Raw genomic sequence first — 15763 nt, 5'->3', positions numbered from 1 at the left:
TTTTTTTCTAGTGCTGGGGATCAAATCCAGGGCCTTGTGTTTGCTAGTCAAGCATTCTACCACTGAACTACACTCCAGCCCTCGTAATGCTTTGGCTATTTTAGGAAACACCTTCCTCCAAAAACTTTCTGTAATGAGCCCCAACTTCTAATGTGTGGGTTTCATGTCCAAGGAGCCACGCGTGAATACTAAGATGCCAAGGACTGAGTAGGGGAGGAGGGAGGGCAGGACCACATGCACCTCCACAGGAGAAATGTGCCAAGATGTAGATTTAGTTGTGCACATCCCTCCTGAAAGTCTGGGGTGCTTTAAAACTGCCTCACATATACTTACAATGAGTAGTATCCAAGTTCTGGTCCCTAAAAGTTTACCTAATTCTTCCTTATTATCATCCTCTTGGCCACTTCCCTAGTTCAGGTTCTTGCCTGAATCACTGCAGTGGCCTCAAATTCATCTTTCTGCTCTTAGCTTTCCTGTACTTCACCTGTCTCAGGGTGGTATTGACAAAATACACCCTCTAACTCCTTGTTATCATTGAGAGTATAGTTCACAGGTGTCCGTGGAGTCTTCCTGTCCTGCCTAGTTCTCCGTGTTTCCAGGGCAATGGTGCTAGTCTCCTCTCTTGGGGCTACCAGCGATGTGAGCTGGGAATTCCCCATAGAAGGACGGCACCTTCCATGTATTCTCCACACTAGGCACGGGACACGAAGCCCTCAAACAGTGCCAGAACCATTGGGAAGCTATAGCTCCAGCTAATGTTTTGATGGATGAAATGGAAAACTACACAGGCATACTTCTTCACTACCTCCTCAAGATCTAGCTTGGAGTGTTCCAAGTCATTGAGGTCATCAATGGTCATCTTCAAGTCACCCTCAGCTTTCCGATGAGCCTTTTCCACCTCTTCCCGAATTTTCTTTTCCTATTCCCAGTTATTCACCAGCTATGGAGACAGGAAAAGCAAGAAAAAGTAGAAGAAGAGAGCCTGAGGCTAGAATGCAAGGAGGAACCAGACTGGACATGGTCCCTTAGCTGTGACATCAGAAAAGCCCTCATGCTCAAAGGACATGTCAGTCTTATCTCCAGGATTTATCTGAGCACCCTGTGCTTCAGGATGGACCTGGCCCTGAATTGTAGAAGTGGCCAGCAAGTGGGGGTGCTTCCTCGTGGATCTGGGTGCTCACCTTGCTGTTGTTCTTGGCCAGATGGTTCACCTTGTCCTCTTTAGCTTGCAGGTCATCCAGAGTTTTCTGGAAAAATACGCGTGTGTCCCATGTAGCACAGCAGGCACAGCCAAGCAGGCCTGCTTCTGTTATCTTGTCTGAGCTACGTGGCCCCCAGGGCTTGGGAACTTAAGTTAAATGCAGTGAACAGCTACAGGGGGCTGTCCCTGGGTGCAGAGTGAGGCCAGGGCAGACAGACTTGAGCACACATCAGCTGCAAGTGGGCACCTGGGGACTCCCATTAGAGGTGCTGGTTCTCCAGGGGACATATTGGAAATCTGTGGGGTTCTTCTGGTTGTCACAATTGGAGGCTCCACCGGCATTTTTAGTATATGTGCTGCCGAAGCAAGCACCTCCACTGACATTTACTCCTGTATGATTCTGGGGATGCTGGACTTCCCACCTTGCCCTGGACAGTCCCAAACCATGAAGAGTAATTCTGCAATTCACTTGACTGATGCTCCCCCCAGGCATTTATATAAATACAATAACTATTTATATTCCCCTGATCCTAAAACCCAATACCAGTTTCCTTGTGACTCAACATTCTTTTGGATTTAGCACACACTGCATTTTTAAAGAATGATCTACCGTGAAAACTGAGAGATTTGTTACTGTTTCACAATTTTCCCCAACAATCATTCACAGTTCTTTACAGTTGTGTCACTGACAGTGGCCACACCTTGCCATCTAAGTCACATTTTATCCCCTGGTTCCTGCCTGTAGTCATTAGAGATATTTCATCTCTCTCCTACTTCTCCTACTTCATCTGTCTGAGCTTTTATACATGGACAGATGCACTGCTTATTATAAATTACTTTCCCTTCATTTCTTCTTTATATCAAAGGGTACGATATTGATTTTTAAGTTATATATTATTTTATATATTATTTATAATTTTTATTTTAGAATACTAAGGAGTCATTCTAAAATGTAGTTGACTCTATTTGGCCACTCACTACTCACCAATTTATTTATAATCCCAGATCAATGCCTGTGGCACTTTTGGGGTCATTTATGAGCATACACATGGTGGGGAAAGTTTGAATTGCCAGATGAGCACATTCCCTGCTGAGATTCAACCAGGTGACTCTCTGTCTTCTTGTTTGAGCTCTCATCATGTAAGGGTGCATTATTTTTATGGTTTATTTACTTCCCTGTTTTAGTTTTTTTTTTTACATTTTTGTCACTGTCTGTCTTGCAAGCGAAAGGTCCCGAGTTTCAGCCCCCGTACCCGCCCCCCGCCATTTTTTTTTATGCTCTTTATTGGTAATTTCAATAGCTAGTGTTCCCAAGTGTGAGCAGGTTGTGGTGTGCCTTACAGAAAAAAATATGTGTATTATGTGTATTAGGGACACTTCATTCAGGGATGAGGTATAGTACTTCATTCAGGGATGAGGCTGTGAGTTCAATATTAATGGATCAATAGTATGTGATAAGTATGGTATTTTAAAACAGAAACATATAAGACAAATAATATAGATTGTAATTGTGTACATTTTGTATTGATTGGTTGGCAGAAATGTTATGACCAGAGGTTCACAGGAGCCTAGTCCTATATTTCTCCTAGGAGCAGTGGTTTCTATTTATTAACTCAATATTTACTAACTCAGTGGCAACCGTATAGAATAAAAGTAACTTAAAATATAAAAAGGGGCTTTGGGTCTGACACAGTTGAGAATCAGTCTAAGGAAGATGTTCCAGAGGCAGCAGAGAGAGCAGTGCAGATGACATCCTCTGGATTCATGGTGTCAGCAGACACAGGGCTCCACCATCTGCTCTGGGTATTGACTTGATCTTTGTGCCTGTGTCTCCAGAGGTGCTCTATGCTCTGGTCCGTGCTGAGGGCTGGCCAAGGTGGCTCTGCATTCAGGAACCTGAGCCCCTTATAGCAGAGCTGGGAGAGCAGGGTGGGTCTGCCTGTGACCTCAGGAGCTCATGGACTGCCGTTGCCTTGGTGTGTTAGGGTTCCCTGGGGCTTTTAAGCTCACTGGTCATTCCCATACACCACACTTCATTCTTACACCTCCAGTGTCCACACTTCCCAGTGCACCTGGCGCCAACCTGACTCATGGCTTTCATAGCTCCTCCTGTCACTCTCAAAACTCCTGGTGTGGGTGATAAATTAAATGGTCACTTGCTTATAACAAAACCTAGAGGGAAGACAGTGTGGCGTGACCACACCCACTTGGCTGATGAGGGAACTGAGATCTAGGGAGATTTTTCATTTTTCGTGAGCCCCACCCCTACCCCAAAGGCTGCAAAGTCTTGATTTGAGTGCCATCTCCAGTCTCCAGGAGTAGACTGTGTCACACCAACTCCATCTGCTCTGCTGCGGGGCATGCAAGGGGAGCCTACCTGGTGCAGCTCCTCCAGGGCCCTCTTCTTCCGGAGCTTGGGGATATTGTCTTTATAGAGGGAGAGGTCCCCCAATAGGGTATGCACCCTGTGGTACAGGGCCTGGAAACCAGGTCAGGGAGAGTGATGGGAGCCATGGGGAGGTAGAGAAGGGTCCGCAGCTTGGGTGTGCCCTTAGGGTCATCAGGGAACTGGAAAAATGCCAATACCCAGGGCAAGACCCCGATAACCCAGGTAAAATATCAAGGGTAGAGGGGAGCAGTGAGAACACCAGCTGAAAGCATAGCTCTCAGCATCATCAGTGACAGTGCCTGGGACTGTGCCAGGAACACAGACGCTCAGGACCCTCCAGTCTTCAACTGTGTCAAATTAATTGAAGTTAAAAGAGCGCCCTGTGACCAGTGGCTAGGACACTGGACATTGCTACTATGGGGCTCCAGGTTTGGGCTCAGCAGTTGCACAGGCTGGGGTGCCCTGGCTTGTGAGGAGTGAACTGGGCCTGGAAGCTGCTCACCTGCTTCTCCTCCTCCTTGGCCAGTGTGGTTTCCAGGCCCTCCAGGTCCTGCTTCAGGCCACTCAGCTCCCCTACAGCTTATGCTTGCCGGCACTCAGGGAAGCCACTGCACCTTCCTCCTCCTCCTCTATCTAGTCCCACGTGTCAGAGACCTGGCTCTCCAGCTTCATCTTGGACTTCATCATCTGGGACAGGTGCTCCTCGGCATCCATCAGTTTCTCTTGCTCCTATGGGAAAAAAGGGCCCCAGTCAGAGATAGGGTCCAGGTACCTGAGGGACCCAAAAGCCATCACCAAGGTGGTGGGTAGCCTTGGCCCTAAACAGGCGCTGGAGGTTACACAGGCACTGGATTATCTTTGAACTCCTTTGGTTATGTGTGTGCCGAAGCTAGCCTAGGAACATCCCTGGGCCAGCAGCAGTGTCACCCAGAAGCCAAGCTTCAGGCCCTGCTATGCCTACATCTACAATCTGATGAGACCCCAGGGATCAGGGGCACCTTAATTTTCAGCAGAGTGGCCAGGAAGCTGAGGGCACTCAGGCAGGACACTCCTCTTAGTCATTTCCTGCCATCTCACCTGCAGACCCTGGTGCCCAACCACCTTTTGGGAAGTCCTGACAGGCAGGGCTCATATCTATGTGTGCCCAGCCAGCTGTTGTATGCAAAGAATTCAGTGGAAACTTTTTAGTGCTTGGATGGAGGGTAACAGTGCAGCAAAGGGAGAGAGAAGACGGGGGAATTTCTCTGTGATCTTCAGGGAAATGGCTTCTGAGAAGAGATCACTTTCTCTCCCTCCGTGGGTTGGACTGAAACAACCCCAGAGGGCTGGCCACACCAATCCCATGACTCCCAAGATCCAGTGCACAGCCTGCAGTTCGATGGTGAGGTCCTTCTTCTCCTGCTGAGTGTGGCTGTCTTCTCCAGATCCTTGACTTTGTTTACCAGCTCCTGTGTCTTGGCCTTGGCATTCCTCAGCTCCTCCTCCTTGGCCTTCATCTCTTCCTCTTGCTGAGCCTCATTCAGGAGTGGCTTGACCTGGGTGATGAGCAACATCAGACTGTTTATAGGGTGAGCTTTGCCAAGGGGCTGGGTGGTGGGCTGTGTGGTGTCTGCCTCAGACTTGTCCTCACCGCCACTGCAGTTTGTGCAGCTCTGCAGGCAGAGTCCCTCTCCACAGATGCTGTCAGGCCCTGCTCCTAGCCACAGAACACTCCCTGTCTCAGCAGACAAGGCCTGTCCTTGCTTAGAATCAATTCCCAGGGTGCTCCTTGATCCCAAGAGACACAGAGTTAGATGTTCCTCAGCATACCCTGCCCTGTGCTCACATCTGTTCCGAACAGAGTATACACCCCGGGAGACCCACTGAAGTCACAGATTTGGCTCCTCCTCCCTTCCTTCCTCACTGGCTTCTCCTCTCAGATACTGTTTCTTTCTCTCTGACATAGTCTGCCTCTCTGTCACTTGTCTCTCTCTTCATGTCTTTCTCTGCTATTGCCTTTCATCTTTTCTTTAAACAAAGTCCCTAACTCTCAGGATGGCTTTCCAGGCTTCCCATGCTACAGCCTCTGCTACCCTACTTCCTGCAGGCTCAGCGGTACTTCCTGTCTTGGGCCTGTGCCAGCTGCCTGTGTCGGCAGAGCTGGGCCTTTGGCCTTTGGAATCGCTCCTGGTCTGTACCATGGCATCTATCTGCACTTGACACTTCTCACCCTGCATCTGAGTGCCAGGGCCACGGGGCCCATCACCCTGTTCCTGTGCACTGCTCGACTGGTGGCCCCCCGAAGATCTCCCTCCTGTGCCTTCTCATTCCCTGTGTCCCCACAGTGCCCAGCAGTCAACATCAGAAGTCATCAGGGAGTATTTTCTGAGCCAATATACATTTTCCAGGAAGGCAATTGTGGAAATGAATTTGGAAGGCAAATTCACCTCTCATGGAAGATAGCCAATAAATGTGGGATCTAGAGGACACAATGGCCAAGTTTGTATTAAAAGTAATAAGCAGTGCAAGCTGCTACTGTGTAACTCTTCCCATTCAGTGGAAACCACTGCAAAGGTTTTGCTCCCCCCCCACTGGCCCACCTGTGTGGTTTAGCTCAATAAGATCAGAGCTTAGCTAAAACCCTAAGTACAGGATTTTAAAAACTAGTTAGAACAGGACCTTGCTCTGTCACGTTTAATCAGCGAGGAGCACAGAAGTTCTCCCCTGCACCTGCTGCTGCTGTGTCCTCCTCGAGAGGACCCTTAGGGGCTGTGTGCTGTGCCAGGCATGGTGGTGCCGGCCTGCAGCGGCAGCCCGTGGGAGCTGAGGCAGGAGGACACGCGTTGAGGCCAGCCTGAGACACAGAGCAAGGCCCGCCTCCAACTGCTTAAAGAAGTGGGGGCAGCAACATGGGCTTGTGTGTCCCTCCCATGGGGACCCCTCAAGAGAGGCCGAGGCAGGAGTGCAAGTCCAAGCCCAAGCCTGGACACCTCTGACACCTGGGGAGGCCTTGGCTCAGAATTCTAAAAGGCAGGGGTGGGCACTAGAGAAGGTGTCTGGAGATGCGCTTTCAGTCCAAAGGCTCTGGGTTCAACCCTCAGTGCCACAAAACAGCAGTGATGACAATGGAACACACGTTTGCTATCACTTGCTCCATAATTACTTCAATGGGTGGTGTTTTTTTTTGTTTTTGTTTTGTACCGGGGATGGAACCCAGGACCTTGTGCGCGTGAGGCAGGCGTGGTGCCTCTGAGCTAAATCCCCGGCCCTTCCATGGGTAATTTTTTAAAATGAAAAGTAAAAGCAGGCGTGGTGGCACATGCTTGTAATCCCAGCACTTGGGAGGCTGAGACAGGAGGATTATCATGAGTTTGAGGCCAGCCTGGGCTGCAGAGTGAGTTCAAAGCCACTTTGGAATACATAGCAATGCCCTATCTCAAAAAACAAAGCAAAACAAACCAAGCCCCTCCTCCCCAAAAAAGAAAGAAAAGAAAAAGAAAAAAGATTTTATCAAATCCACAATTTTGTGGACATTGTTTTCTTTCTTCTTTTTGTTTTCTTTTTGTTTTCGGTACCAGGGATTGAACTTGGGACCTCGCGCTTGCGCACCAGGCGCCGGAACCACTGAGCTACATCCCCGGCCCAGAAATAATCTTTAAAACTTTTGGATTTTTTTTTTCTTTGGTACCGGGAGGACATTGTTATTTTAGGATGAGATTACAGCAGGTAAGGATATCGCTTCATTTTAAAATAAAGCTTTGGAAAGTGGGTTGATGTAAAGGAAGTTTGGTCCTAGAGCAGGTGGGACAAGCTGGGGAGTGCCAGAGAGGGCTGGGCTCAGAGAAATGCTCCTGTGTAGCCCCCTCGGCAGTGTCAGTCCTCCAGGGGGCTGGCCTGTGTTGTGGGAGCCCAGGGGGGTTCAGAGCTTACCGCCCCCTCCCTCCGACTGTTGAGAGAATCCTTTCCTATGGAAAGAAGCTTCTCTGTGAGCTATAGAGGGCTTGGGGCTCCCTGAGAGGACTCACAGCATGTCTCCCCATGGCTGCCTCAAATAACACTGCCCTCCTGGACCCTGAATGCAACTGCCTTCTGTCTGGCCCCCTCCCCGGTTCCTGGTGCCCAGTGTCACATTCTGTCTTCCTGGTGGCTCCAGCGCAGGCATTGGCCAACCCACATGCAGAGGAATGGCTTGTGGTCACCTAAGTGGCCAAGGGTGGCCTGATCCCCCACATCGCCCTCCCACTGTCTGGGGAGAACCCTGGAAGTGACAGGTCCCATCCCATCCTTTCCTGAGGACCCTTCAGCTCTGAGGACAAGGATTCACGGAAGAGGCTGAAAGTGCCCAGAGATACTTGGTCAACAATGAAGTCTACTTTCTTTGGTGGGGTTGGGGTAGAGGAAGCAGTGATCTCTCTCCTAAATAGGTTTTATTTAGAAGGATGAGATGGAGGTGGGAAGACACACTGTGATTTTTCTTAGGGAAGAATCAGCCCCGTCTGTAAGGGGCTAGATTCCTCTTTCTCCAAGGAGCCCCCGTTTTCAGGCTGTTCCTGCCACCTCCAGAAGCCCCCACCCCAAGGAGCACCTCTGTCTGAGACTAAGCAACCTGCAGCCCCAGCTCACAGGCAGCAGCCGTCTCAGTCCCTTGACCTCAGCTTGTTAGAGAGCTTCCACCAGCCCCACAAGCGCAGCTGCAGGAACTTGCGCACATTCCACTGAATGACTTTCAGGCCCACTCTACAAAAGGAACAAAAAGCAGGTGTCGGGCCTGGCCTCCCAGGGAAAGGGCTTGGGAAAGGGAGTGAGCAAAGGACAGAAGTCTGAAGATCTATCTCATCCAGACACAAAAGTGTTTCCTCAAGACCTAGCATTACAGTGTGGTGAGGTGGAAAGACTCAGGGGGGGTCAGAGCTCTACAGCAGGAGCAGGAAGTTGGCTCCTTCCAGAGAGCACAAGAGGGATGCAGACCATGTGTGTGTGTGTGTGTGTGTGTGTGTGTGTGTGTGTGTGTGTGTGTGCGCGCGCGCGCGCACGCGTGCAGCCCTTTGCACTGAGCTACATTCCCAGCCCTTTTGGGCTTTTATTTTAGGACAAGTTCTCATTAAGTTGCTAATTTGCCTGTGCTGCTCTTGAACTTGTGATCTTCCTCCCTCAGCCTCCCTCCCAGAGCACTGGGATCACAGGCCTGTGCCTGTATGCCCAGCTGACAGAACAGTCATTTGCTGTTTGGATCTCTCACCAGAAACCACACATTAATCTCTGAATCCCATGAATCTGCAAAGCTTTCTGTCTTCCCCCACTTTGTCCCCTGCAGCTTCATTTGACTAGTGTCATTTACTTTTGTGCAGGGAGGACCAATATCCCCCCACTCGGCTCTAACCAGTGTCTCTGCCGTCAGGCTGGTTGCTGGTGGTGACTAACTCATTACTAATGGAATGACTGCAAAGAGCCAGCACCAGCCACAGGTCAGTTGTGACAGATCCGGCAGTGTTTAAATTCCTATATTAAAGAAATGGCTGAACAGCCCAATTCCAAAACTTTGCATGAACCTGACCCAGTTGCTTAACTTCTCTGCCTCAGTTTCCACATCCGTAAGATTGGGGGTGCTGACCCAACCACACCCCTCTCACTGTATCCAATGGACCAAATAATGGGAAGATTTGTAAAGCTGGTGCAGTGGCACATGGCTGTAATCCCAGGACTCTGGGAGGACAAAGCAGGAAGATCGCAAGTTCAGGCCCAGCCTAGGATTTAGCAATTTAGCAACTTAGTGAGATGCTGTCTCAAAATAAAACAATTTTAAAAAGGAAGGAGGGAATGGAAGGGAAGGGAAGGGAAGAAAAGGAGGGGCTCGTAAGCTATAAAGAGAAGGTTTTATACTAGTTGGTCCCTGTTAGGGTTTGAATTGTGTCCCCAAAAAGATATGTTGAAGTCCTAAATCCTCATACTTGTGAATGTGACCTTATTTGGAAACAGGCTCTAAGCAGATGTAATTAGTTCCATTGTGCTAGAGGAGGATGGACCATTAACCCCACATGACTTCTGTCCTCCTGGAAGGAGGGAAAATGATGTAAAGACAGAGCCCGATGGGGAGAACAGCCACGTGGGGCCAGAGGTAGGGATTGCGGTGATGCTGCTGTAAGCCAGAAAACATCAGGGGCTCCCAGGATTAGAAGAAGCAAAAAAGGGACCTCTCAGAGGGCACATGGCCCTGTCCGCCACTGGCTTGGACTTTTGGCATCCAGAACTGTGGAGTATAATTCCTGTTGTTTTTAAGCCACACCCAGAGTGCAGTACTGTGACCATTAATCCTGATAGGTCAACTTCATCAGATTATGAAACAGCTAGGTTAGTAGGCCATGCTCCTTAGCATGTCTGGGTAGGTGATGGAGCTATGGCAGTAAGTACTATATATGCCCCCTCACCAGTTCTTCTCTGGCACTGATCTCTTGCTCTGCTTTCCAGCCACCATGAACTAAGCAGCTTTGCTCTGTCCTACCCTTCTGCCCAGATGTTTTTGCCTTGGAGCCAGCTGACCATGGACTAAATCCCCCCAAACTATGAGATAAATGAAGCCTTTTCTCCTTTAAGTTGTGAGTGTTGAGTGTTGCGTCCAGTAACAGGAATTCTGACCAATGCAAGTACTTTGTTAGAGTTGACCCAGGGGACTCAGACAGTTCCCAGTGGGTTCTTGGGGCCAGAAAAGACATTGGCATCCACCCCTCACCCCACCACATGGTGTAGCTGGAGGCTCCAGCCATGTCTGTGTGTGGCTTCGATGGCCGCTTCCCTGTCGCTGCTGGGACTGTCACCTTCACTCCAGCATCTTCCTGAACTCAGCCCTCACGAGGAAGCCCTGAAGCCGACACTGCAACACTGTCATGATCTTGGCCAGACGCTTGTCCGTCATGTCCTCAAGCTTGGCCAGGATGCCTGCCCGGAAAAACACCTGGGAAAGAGGCACTGGCCTGATAACAGCCCAGCCGTCACCCCAAAGGCAGACACTCGGGGGAGTTTTGAATCCAAGAGCCAGCAGGTCCCCAGGGTCTTTGAAAGTTAAGAGATCCTATCTGTTGCCGAGTGGGGATTCTGGGAGCCAGCTGGGCTCTAGACTTGGCCTTGTCCTTGAGCTAGGTCACCTTGAGCACATTTCACCTCTCAGAGCCTCAGTTCCTTCTCTGCAAAATGGAGGTGCTGACCCCTCCCTCACAGGGTTACTGTAAAGATTAAAAGAGATAATGGGTGGAAAAATACGGCAAGGGTCCAAGTAAAACATGATGAATCATTATATAACAGTGTTTTCTCTGCAGCCAGGCTGGCAAGGGCCCTTCCTTCTTTACCACCATTAGTTTAGATGGAGTCATTGCCTGCTGGTCCCATGGATCTGGGTGTGGTGGAGGGGGATCAGATGGGGAGGAGGATTGAATTTCCCCATAAAAAAGACAGTTTCACCAACACTAGACAGCCTCAGGCTTCCAGCCATGGTGTGTGACTCCAGGAAATGAGGCCAACTTTACAAGGTATGTTAGAAAGAGCTGGAAATACACAGTCTCAGAGAAATGCAAATTAGGGTCACAAGATTCAGTTTTCAACTCCCCAACCCTCGAAATATTTAAGACTTCTGATAAAACAAATATTGGCAAGAATGTGGATCAAGGTGGGTGCACATGTGTGTACTGCTAGAAGAATTTTGGAAACTAGTTTGCCATTCCCTCATCAAGCTGGAGGCTGGCACAGCCTACCATTGTCCTTGTCGTATATTTTAACCTTGGCTTTATGTCACACTGCATGGAGGCCTTTGAAGATGCTGATGCCTAAGCAGGTGTGGCGGTGCACTCCTGTAATCCTAGCACTCAGGAAGGTTGGGCAGGAGGATCACAAGTTTAATCCCAGGGTTGATGACTTAGTTAGACCCTATCTCAAAATAAAAAACAAATAAGGCTGGATGTGGTTCTGTGTGAAGACCCTGGGTTCAATCCCCAGTATCACACACACACACACACACACACACACACACTTCACCTCCTATCTCCCATAAAACTCCTCCCAAGAAGCTAGACATCTCAGGGTAGAGAAATTAGCCTTGGTGTCATAAAGGGTTTCTTTTTAAAGTTTTATCTTTTTTAAACATTTGTTTCTTGATATTTTAATACTGCTTAGCACTGAGGTTTGGTCTTAGAGACAAGCATGTGGCTGGGGAAGGGCCACTTCATGGGCAACATTAGGGACAGGGACTTAGTTTACAGGCAGAACCATCCTGTTTTCTCTTTGTCCCTGCTGCCAGACTGCCTCGTCCTCAGGGGGCAAAGCTGTCCCTAGTATCCCTGGACCTTTTGCTAAACCTGAGGTGTCCAGTGCAACCCTTGAACCCCTGCAAGATGCCACCCGTGTGCCCAGGCAGTGGCCCCATCCGATCCTGGAGCTGTCAGCTCTGGCTTCCTAGCCACATGATGCCTGCAAACCTGATCCTTCCTGGCTCTGTGATGTTGAGCACCCACCTCCACCTGCTCTCTAGGCTTTCTTAAGTTCCCCATCTGTCAAAAGTAGGTGTAGAATGGACAGACATTCTTGTCTCCAAGTTCTTTCTGGCTCAGGTATTCAAGGATTCTGTGACAAGACCTCAAATGTCCTCTGTAAGCCAATCTAGCTATACACAGCACATCCTAAATGTACAGGAGGCCAAAACAGTCATGGCTCTGTAACAGTTCTGCAAATGCCCATTTGTAAAGCAAGCTCCAGGACGCTAGAGACTTATCCTGTTCTCCTCACTGTGTGTTCTTAGAGCCTAGAACCATGTCTGGCGCACAGTAGGTATTGCTGTGAATGTTTGCAGTGATGAGATGCATTGGAGGCATAGGCGTGCTGGGAACTTCCACACCAGGCCTGCATCCTGCATGAGACTTGGTGAAACAGGTGATCTGCTCCCAGCCACACAGAGACAGCCTTTGAGCCTTGCACTCCTGGCTGTCAAGCCTACGTTCCTCCCATGTCACCCTGGCTGTCATGTTGGGAAGGCAACTCTAGATGGACACCTTGCACCTTGTCGGGTGGGCCCTTACAGTCCTGCCCTACAGGACTTTTTGCTTCTTCCTGGTAGGCCAGGAAATGGGACAGACAGAGGGTGGCCCAGGCCCTATGAGTCAGGATCAGGAGGCTGCTCTGTCTGAGTCAGTCCCGACTCATAGCCAGCACAAGGCTTGGGGCTCACTGTGTGGCTGAGCTGGGATTACGGGGCTTCATTGCCTGGGTCCCACGCATGCAGAGTACCATGCCCATCAGATCCAAGACCTTCAGTCTGAACCGCTCTTTTGATTCTTAGAAACAGGCCTCAACAGGACTAAGAAATATCTTACCATTGATTACCACTCTGTGCTGAGCTGGGTTCTGTCACCCCAAATATTGTCAGAGTGGCATTATTAGCCTTCATTTTTAAGAGAGGGAAATGAGGTTCTCAGCAGCTAAGGTACTAGCCCAATGGCTGAGCTGGAATTCAAACTCCACAGCCCACTTTGGGGCAACACTGAGTGCATGTAGGGAGGGGACACCCACCAGAAGACCCTACCTTGATATGTCCGATTTTGTATTTTGTGTCCAGGTCAACAGTCCAGGAAGCAGTTCCTAGGCTTTCTTACTGTCTGAAAACCCTTGGAGAATCATGTGGGGTTCCGCAGTTAGTACCTTATGGAAGAGAGGTCTGCTGGTCATCAGCATACCCAAGCTTGCGGCACACAAAATACATTCACATAGTTATCCAGAAATTTTTTTTCCTTCAGGACTGACGTTTAAGCCCAAGGGCTCTCTGCCACTGAGCTACATCTCCACTCCCTACTCCTTGTAAATTTTTTGTTTTAAGGCAAAGTCTTGCTGTGTTGCCCAGATAGGCCTTGTACTTGTGATCCTCCTGCTTTAGCCTCCCAAGTAGCTGGGATGACAGGCTGCACCACAGCGTTAGACAATCCACTGATCTTTGAGATGGTCTTCAAGACAAGGATTAGACATGATGTACAGATTCCCACAGTAGGCAGGGAAGACTAACAGGAGGCTTTGGGGCAAAGGCTACAGCTTGGGGGGTGAATGTTGGAGTGTACTGGGGTTTCTGAGAGGAGACGTTCCAGGAAATGAAGAAACATAAGTCCTTTTCATTCTGGTAGAGCTAGGAGTGCAGGAAAAGTACTGGCCAAGGCATAGGAGAACACTTTCTTATCTTGGCCTGTTAGTAACCCACTTTGTGATCTTGGCCACATCTTCCCTAGCTGGAGATTTCAGAGGGAGGATTCAGCCAGGTGATATCTAGTGACCACCCCCATACTGGGGATTGAACCCAGGGCTTCATGCATATTGGCCAAGCATTGTACCACTGAGCTTCATCCCTAAAACTTTTATTCTTTTTAAATTTTGTTTTGCGAGTGTCTCACTAAATTGCTCAGGCTGGACTCATGATATCCTTCTGCCTCAGCCTCTAAGAGTTCTGGGATTGCAGGCATGCACCATCACACTCTGTTTATGGGATATCTTGATTCTTCAACCTATGGCCATGTGCTCTAGCAAGTGAGGAGTGTAGAAGGTCATCTCTAAGGTAGGAATCTTAGTTTAATTGCTCCAGAAGCAGACCTTCAAGACAAGGATGCAAGTGCAAGTAGCTTATTTGGTAGGTGGTAGGTTTGGGAAATGAGCAGAAAACCCATAAAAGATATATTATCAAGGCAGGTATCACAATGGGCAACTGGAGCATAATGCCACTGAGGGGGACAGGGAGTATTTATACCATGGAAACTGGCAGATTTCCTACCAATGAGGGCTTCTTTTTGTTAGCCCTGAGGACACTTGCTAAATGTTTACCAGCATGCTGCTTGTGAGAGCTGGTATGGAACTCAGCATTAGTCCTCTATGAGGACGAGGGAAATGAAATATTTATATACCAACTCATCAATTGAGAGATTCACCTGGGGAGGCATTAATTCCTGGGACTTTCAGCCTGCCAAGGAAGGGCAAAGCAGGCTCTGACAGACAAAGAAATGCAGGTCTGGCAGTTGAATGTTGAGCCAAAGTGTACTAAAGCAATGAGAGTGAAGCGCTATTGATAGGGCATCCGCAGTGCTGCCAGTGTGATGCAGCTGTACTGATCCACTAAGCACTGCAGGCAAGGTGTCAGCGGAACGCCACTCACCTCTGTTTGAACTCTGGTTACTGCAACCTGTTTGGGAAGAACTTTCTGCAAATGTGGATGCTTTCCAGGACACCACTGCAAGCCAGCTGATGGGTGGGCGCCCATATACCTGCTGACAGACACAGGATGGAGAGTCATTGCTCTAGAAGAGCAGGGGCTGGCTCTGGCCACCTAAGAAGGCAGCACTGAGCACCTCTGCTGTAGACCCAGTCTTCTCCTGTTACCGCCCAGGGCCCCAGGACCCCCTCCTTCAGTTCAACCCATGCCCTAAAGCTCTTATGAGTGTGGTTTCTGGCTGGGTGGGCACGATTCTGCTTTAGAAAAGAGCTAGAACATGATTTTTGGCTAATCCACTGTTTGAGAGTCTCTTCTGAGCCTTGGTTTGCCCTCAGCAGCTCTGGCAAGCAAAGGTGAACTTAACTTGGATTGAACCCTAACCCTGCAGACTCCTGGAGCTTCCAACAGGGAGACATGGCCTCACAATGTACCTGACTGCTTAAACTTGTTGGGAACAATGCAGAGGACAAAATGGGGTGCTGTGCTGTGGAGGTTGGTCATCAGCTTGTTCAGCTGCTCCTCGGGTTGGAGGGAGAAGAATGAGAGAAGAAAGAGACAGATTGAGTGAGACTCAGCACCGATACTGTCAAGTGCCCATGCTCAGGAGAGGTATGTAGTTAGAGTTTAATTAAATTAAAGTTAAAACCCAGTGCTTCACCCCCACCTACCACTTTTCAAGTACTTACCAACTACATGAGGTTAGTGGCCACCATACTAGGCAGTGCAGAAGAGACCATTTCTATCATGTAGAAAATTATTCTGGACAGAGCTTTTCTTGAGAACAAGGGTGACATGGTTTACAACAAAGGAGGCCCCTCCTAATTCGGGGATGGTTCGTTGCAGAATCTTGGCACTAGAAAGACCCATAGGCTTCCTGGTGGGCAAGACCTTGCCTGCTGTTAATCTCCCTGAGGGGTGATCCCTCCTCTGCATCTTGGATCACTCCAATGACGTGGCTCACCCTACCCAG

General features: G+C 49.2%; 2 protein-coding genes across 7 annotated transcripts in view; one reads left to right on the top strand and one right to left on the bottom strand.

Moving 5' to 3' along the window:
* The window catches only part of Kpna7 (karyopherin subunit alpha 7), a 127750-nt gene that overhangs the window by 34151 nt on the left and 77836 nt on the right, over positions 1 to 15763 (top strand). The window lies entirely within an intron of this gene.
* Positions 1 to 15763, bottom strand: part of Myh16 (myosin heavy chain 16) — a 58586-nt gene that overhangs the window by 19069 nt on the left and 23754 nt on the right. Inside the window, 7 exon segments of the mRNA XM_087195947.1 lie at positions 806 to 919; positions 1182 to 1247; positions 3579 to 3680; positions 4093 to 4143; positions 4245 to 4319; positions 5033 to 5125; positions 10417 to 10518. Of these exon segments, the coding sequence (XP_087052073.1) occupies positions 806 to 919; positions 1182 to 1247; positions 3579 to 3680; positions 4093 to 4143; positions 4245 to 4319; positions 5033 to 5125; positions 10417 to 10518 (603 nt within the window).

The sequence above is a fragment of the Heterocephalus glaber genome, unplaced genomic scaffold, assembly GCF_053883595.1.
Source record: "Heterocephalus glaber isolate CG9 unplaced genomic scaffold, H.glaber_assembly_v1.0 deba00001610, whole genome shotgun sequence".
In the NCBI taxonomy this organism is placed as follows: domain Eukaryota; kingdom Metazoa; phylum Chordata; class Mammalia; order Rodentia; family Bathyergidae; genus Heterocephalus; species Heterocephalus glaber.
Note: the sequence above shows the minus strand (reverse complement) of the source record. Positions and strands in the feature narration are given on the sequence as shown.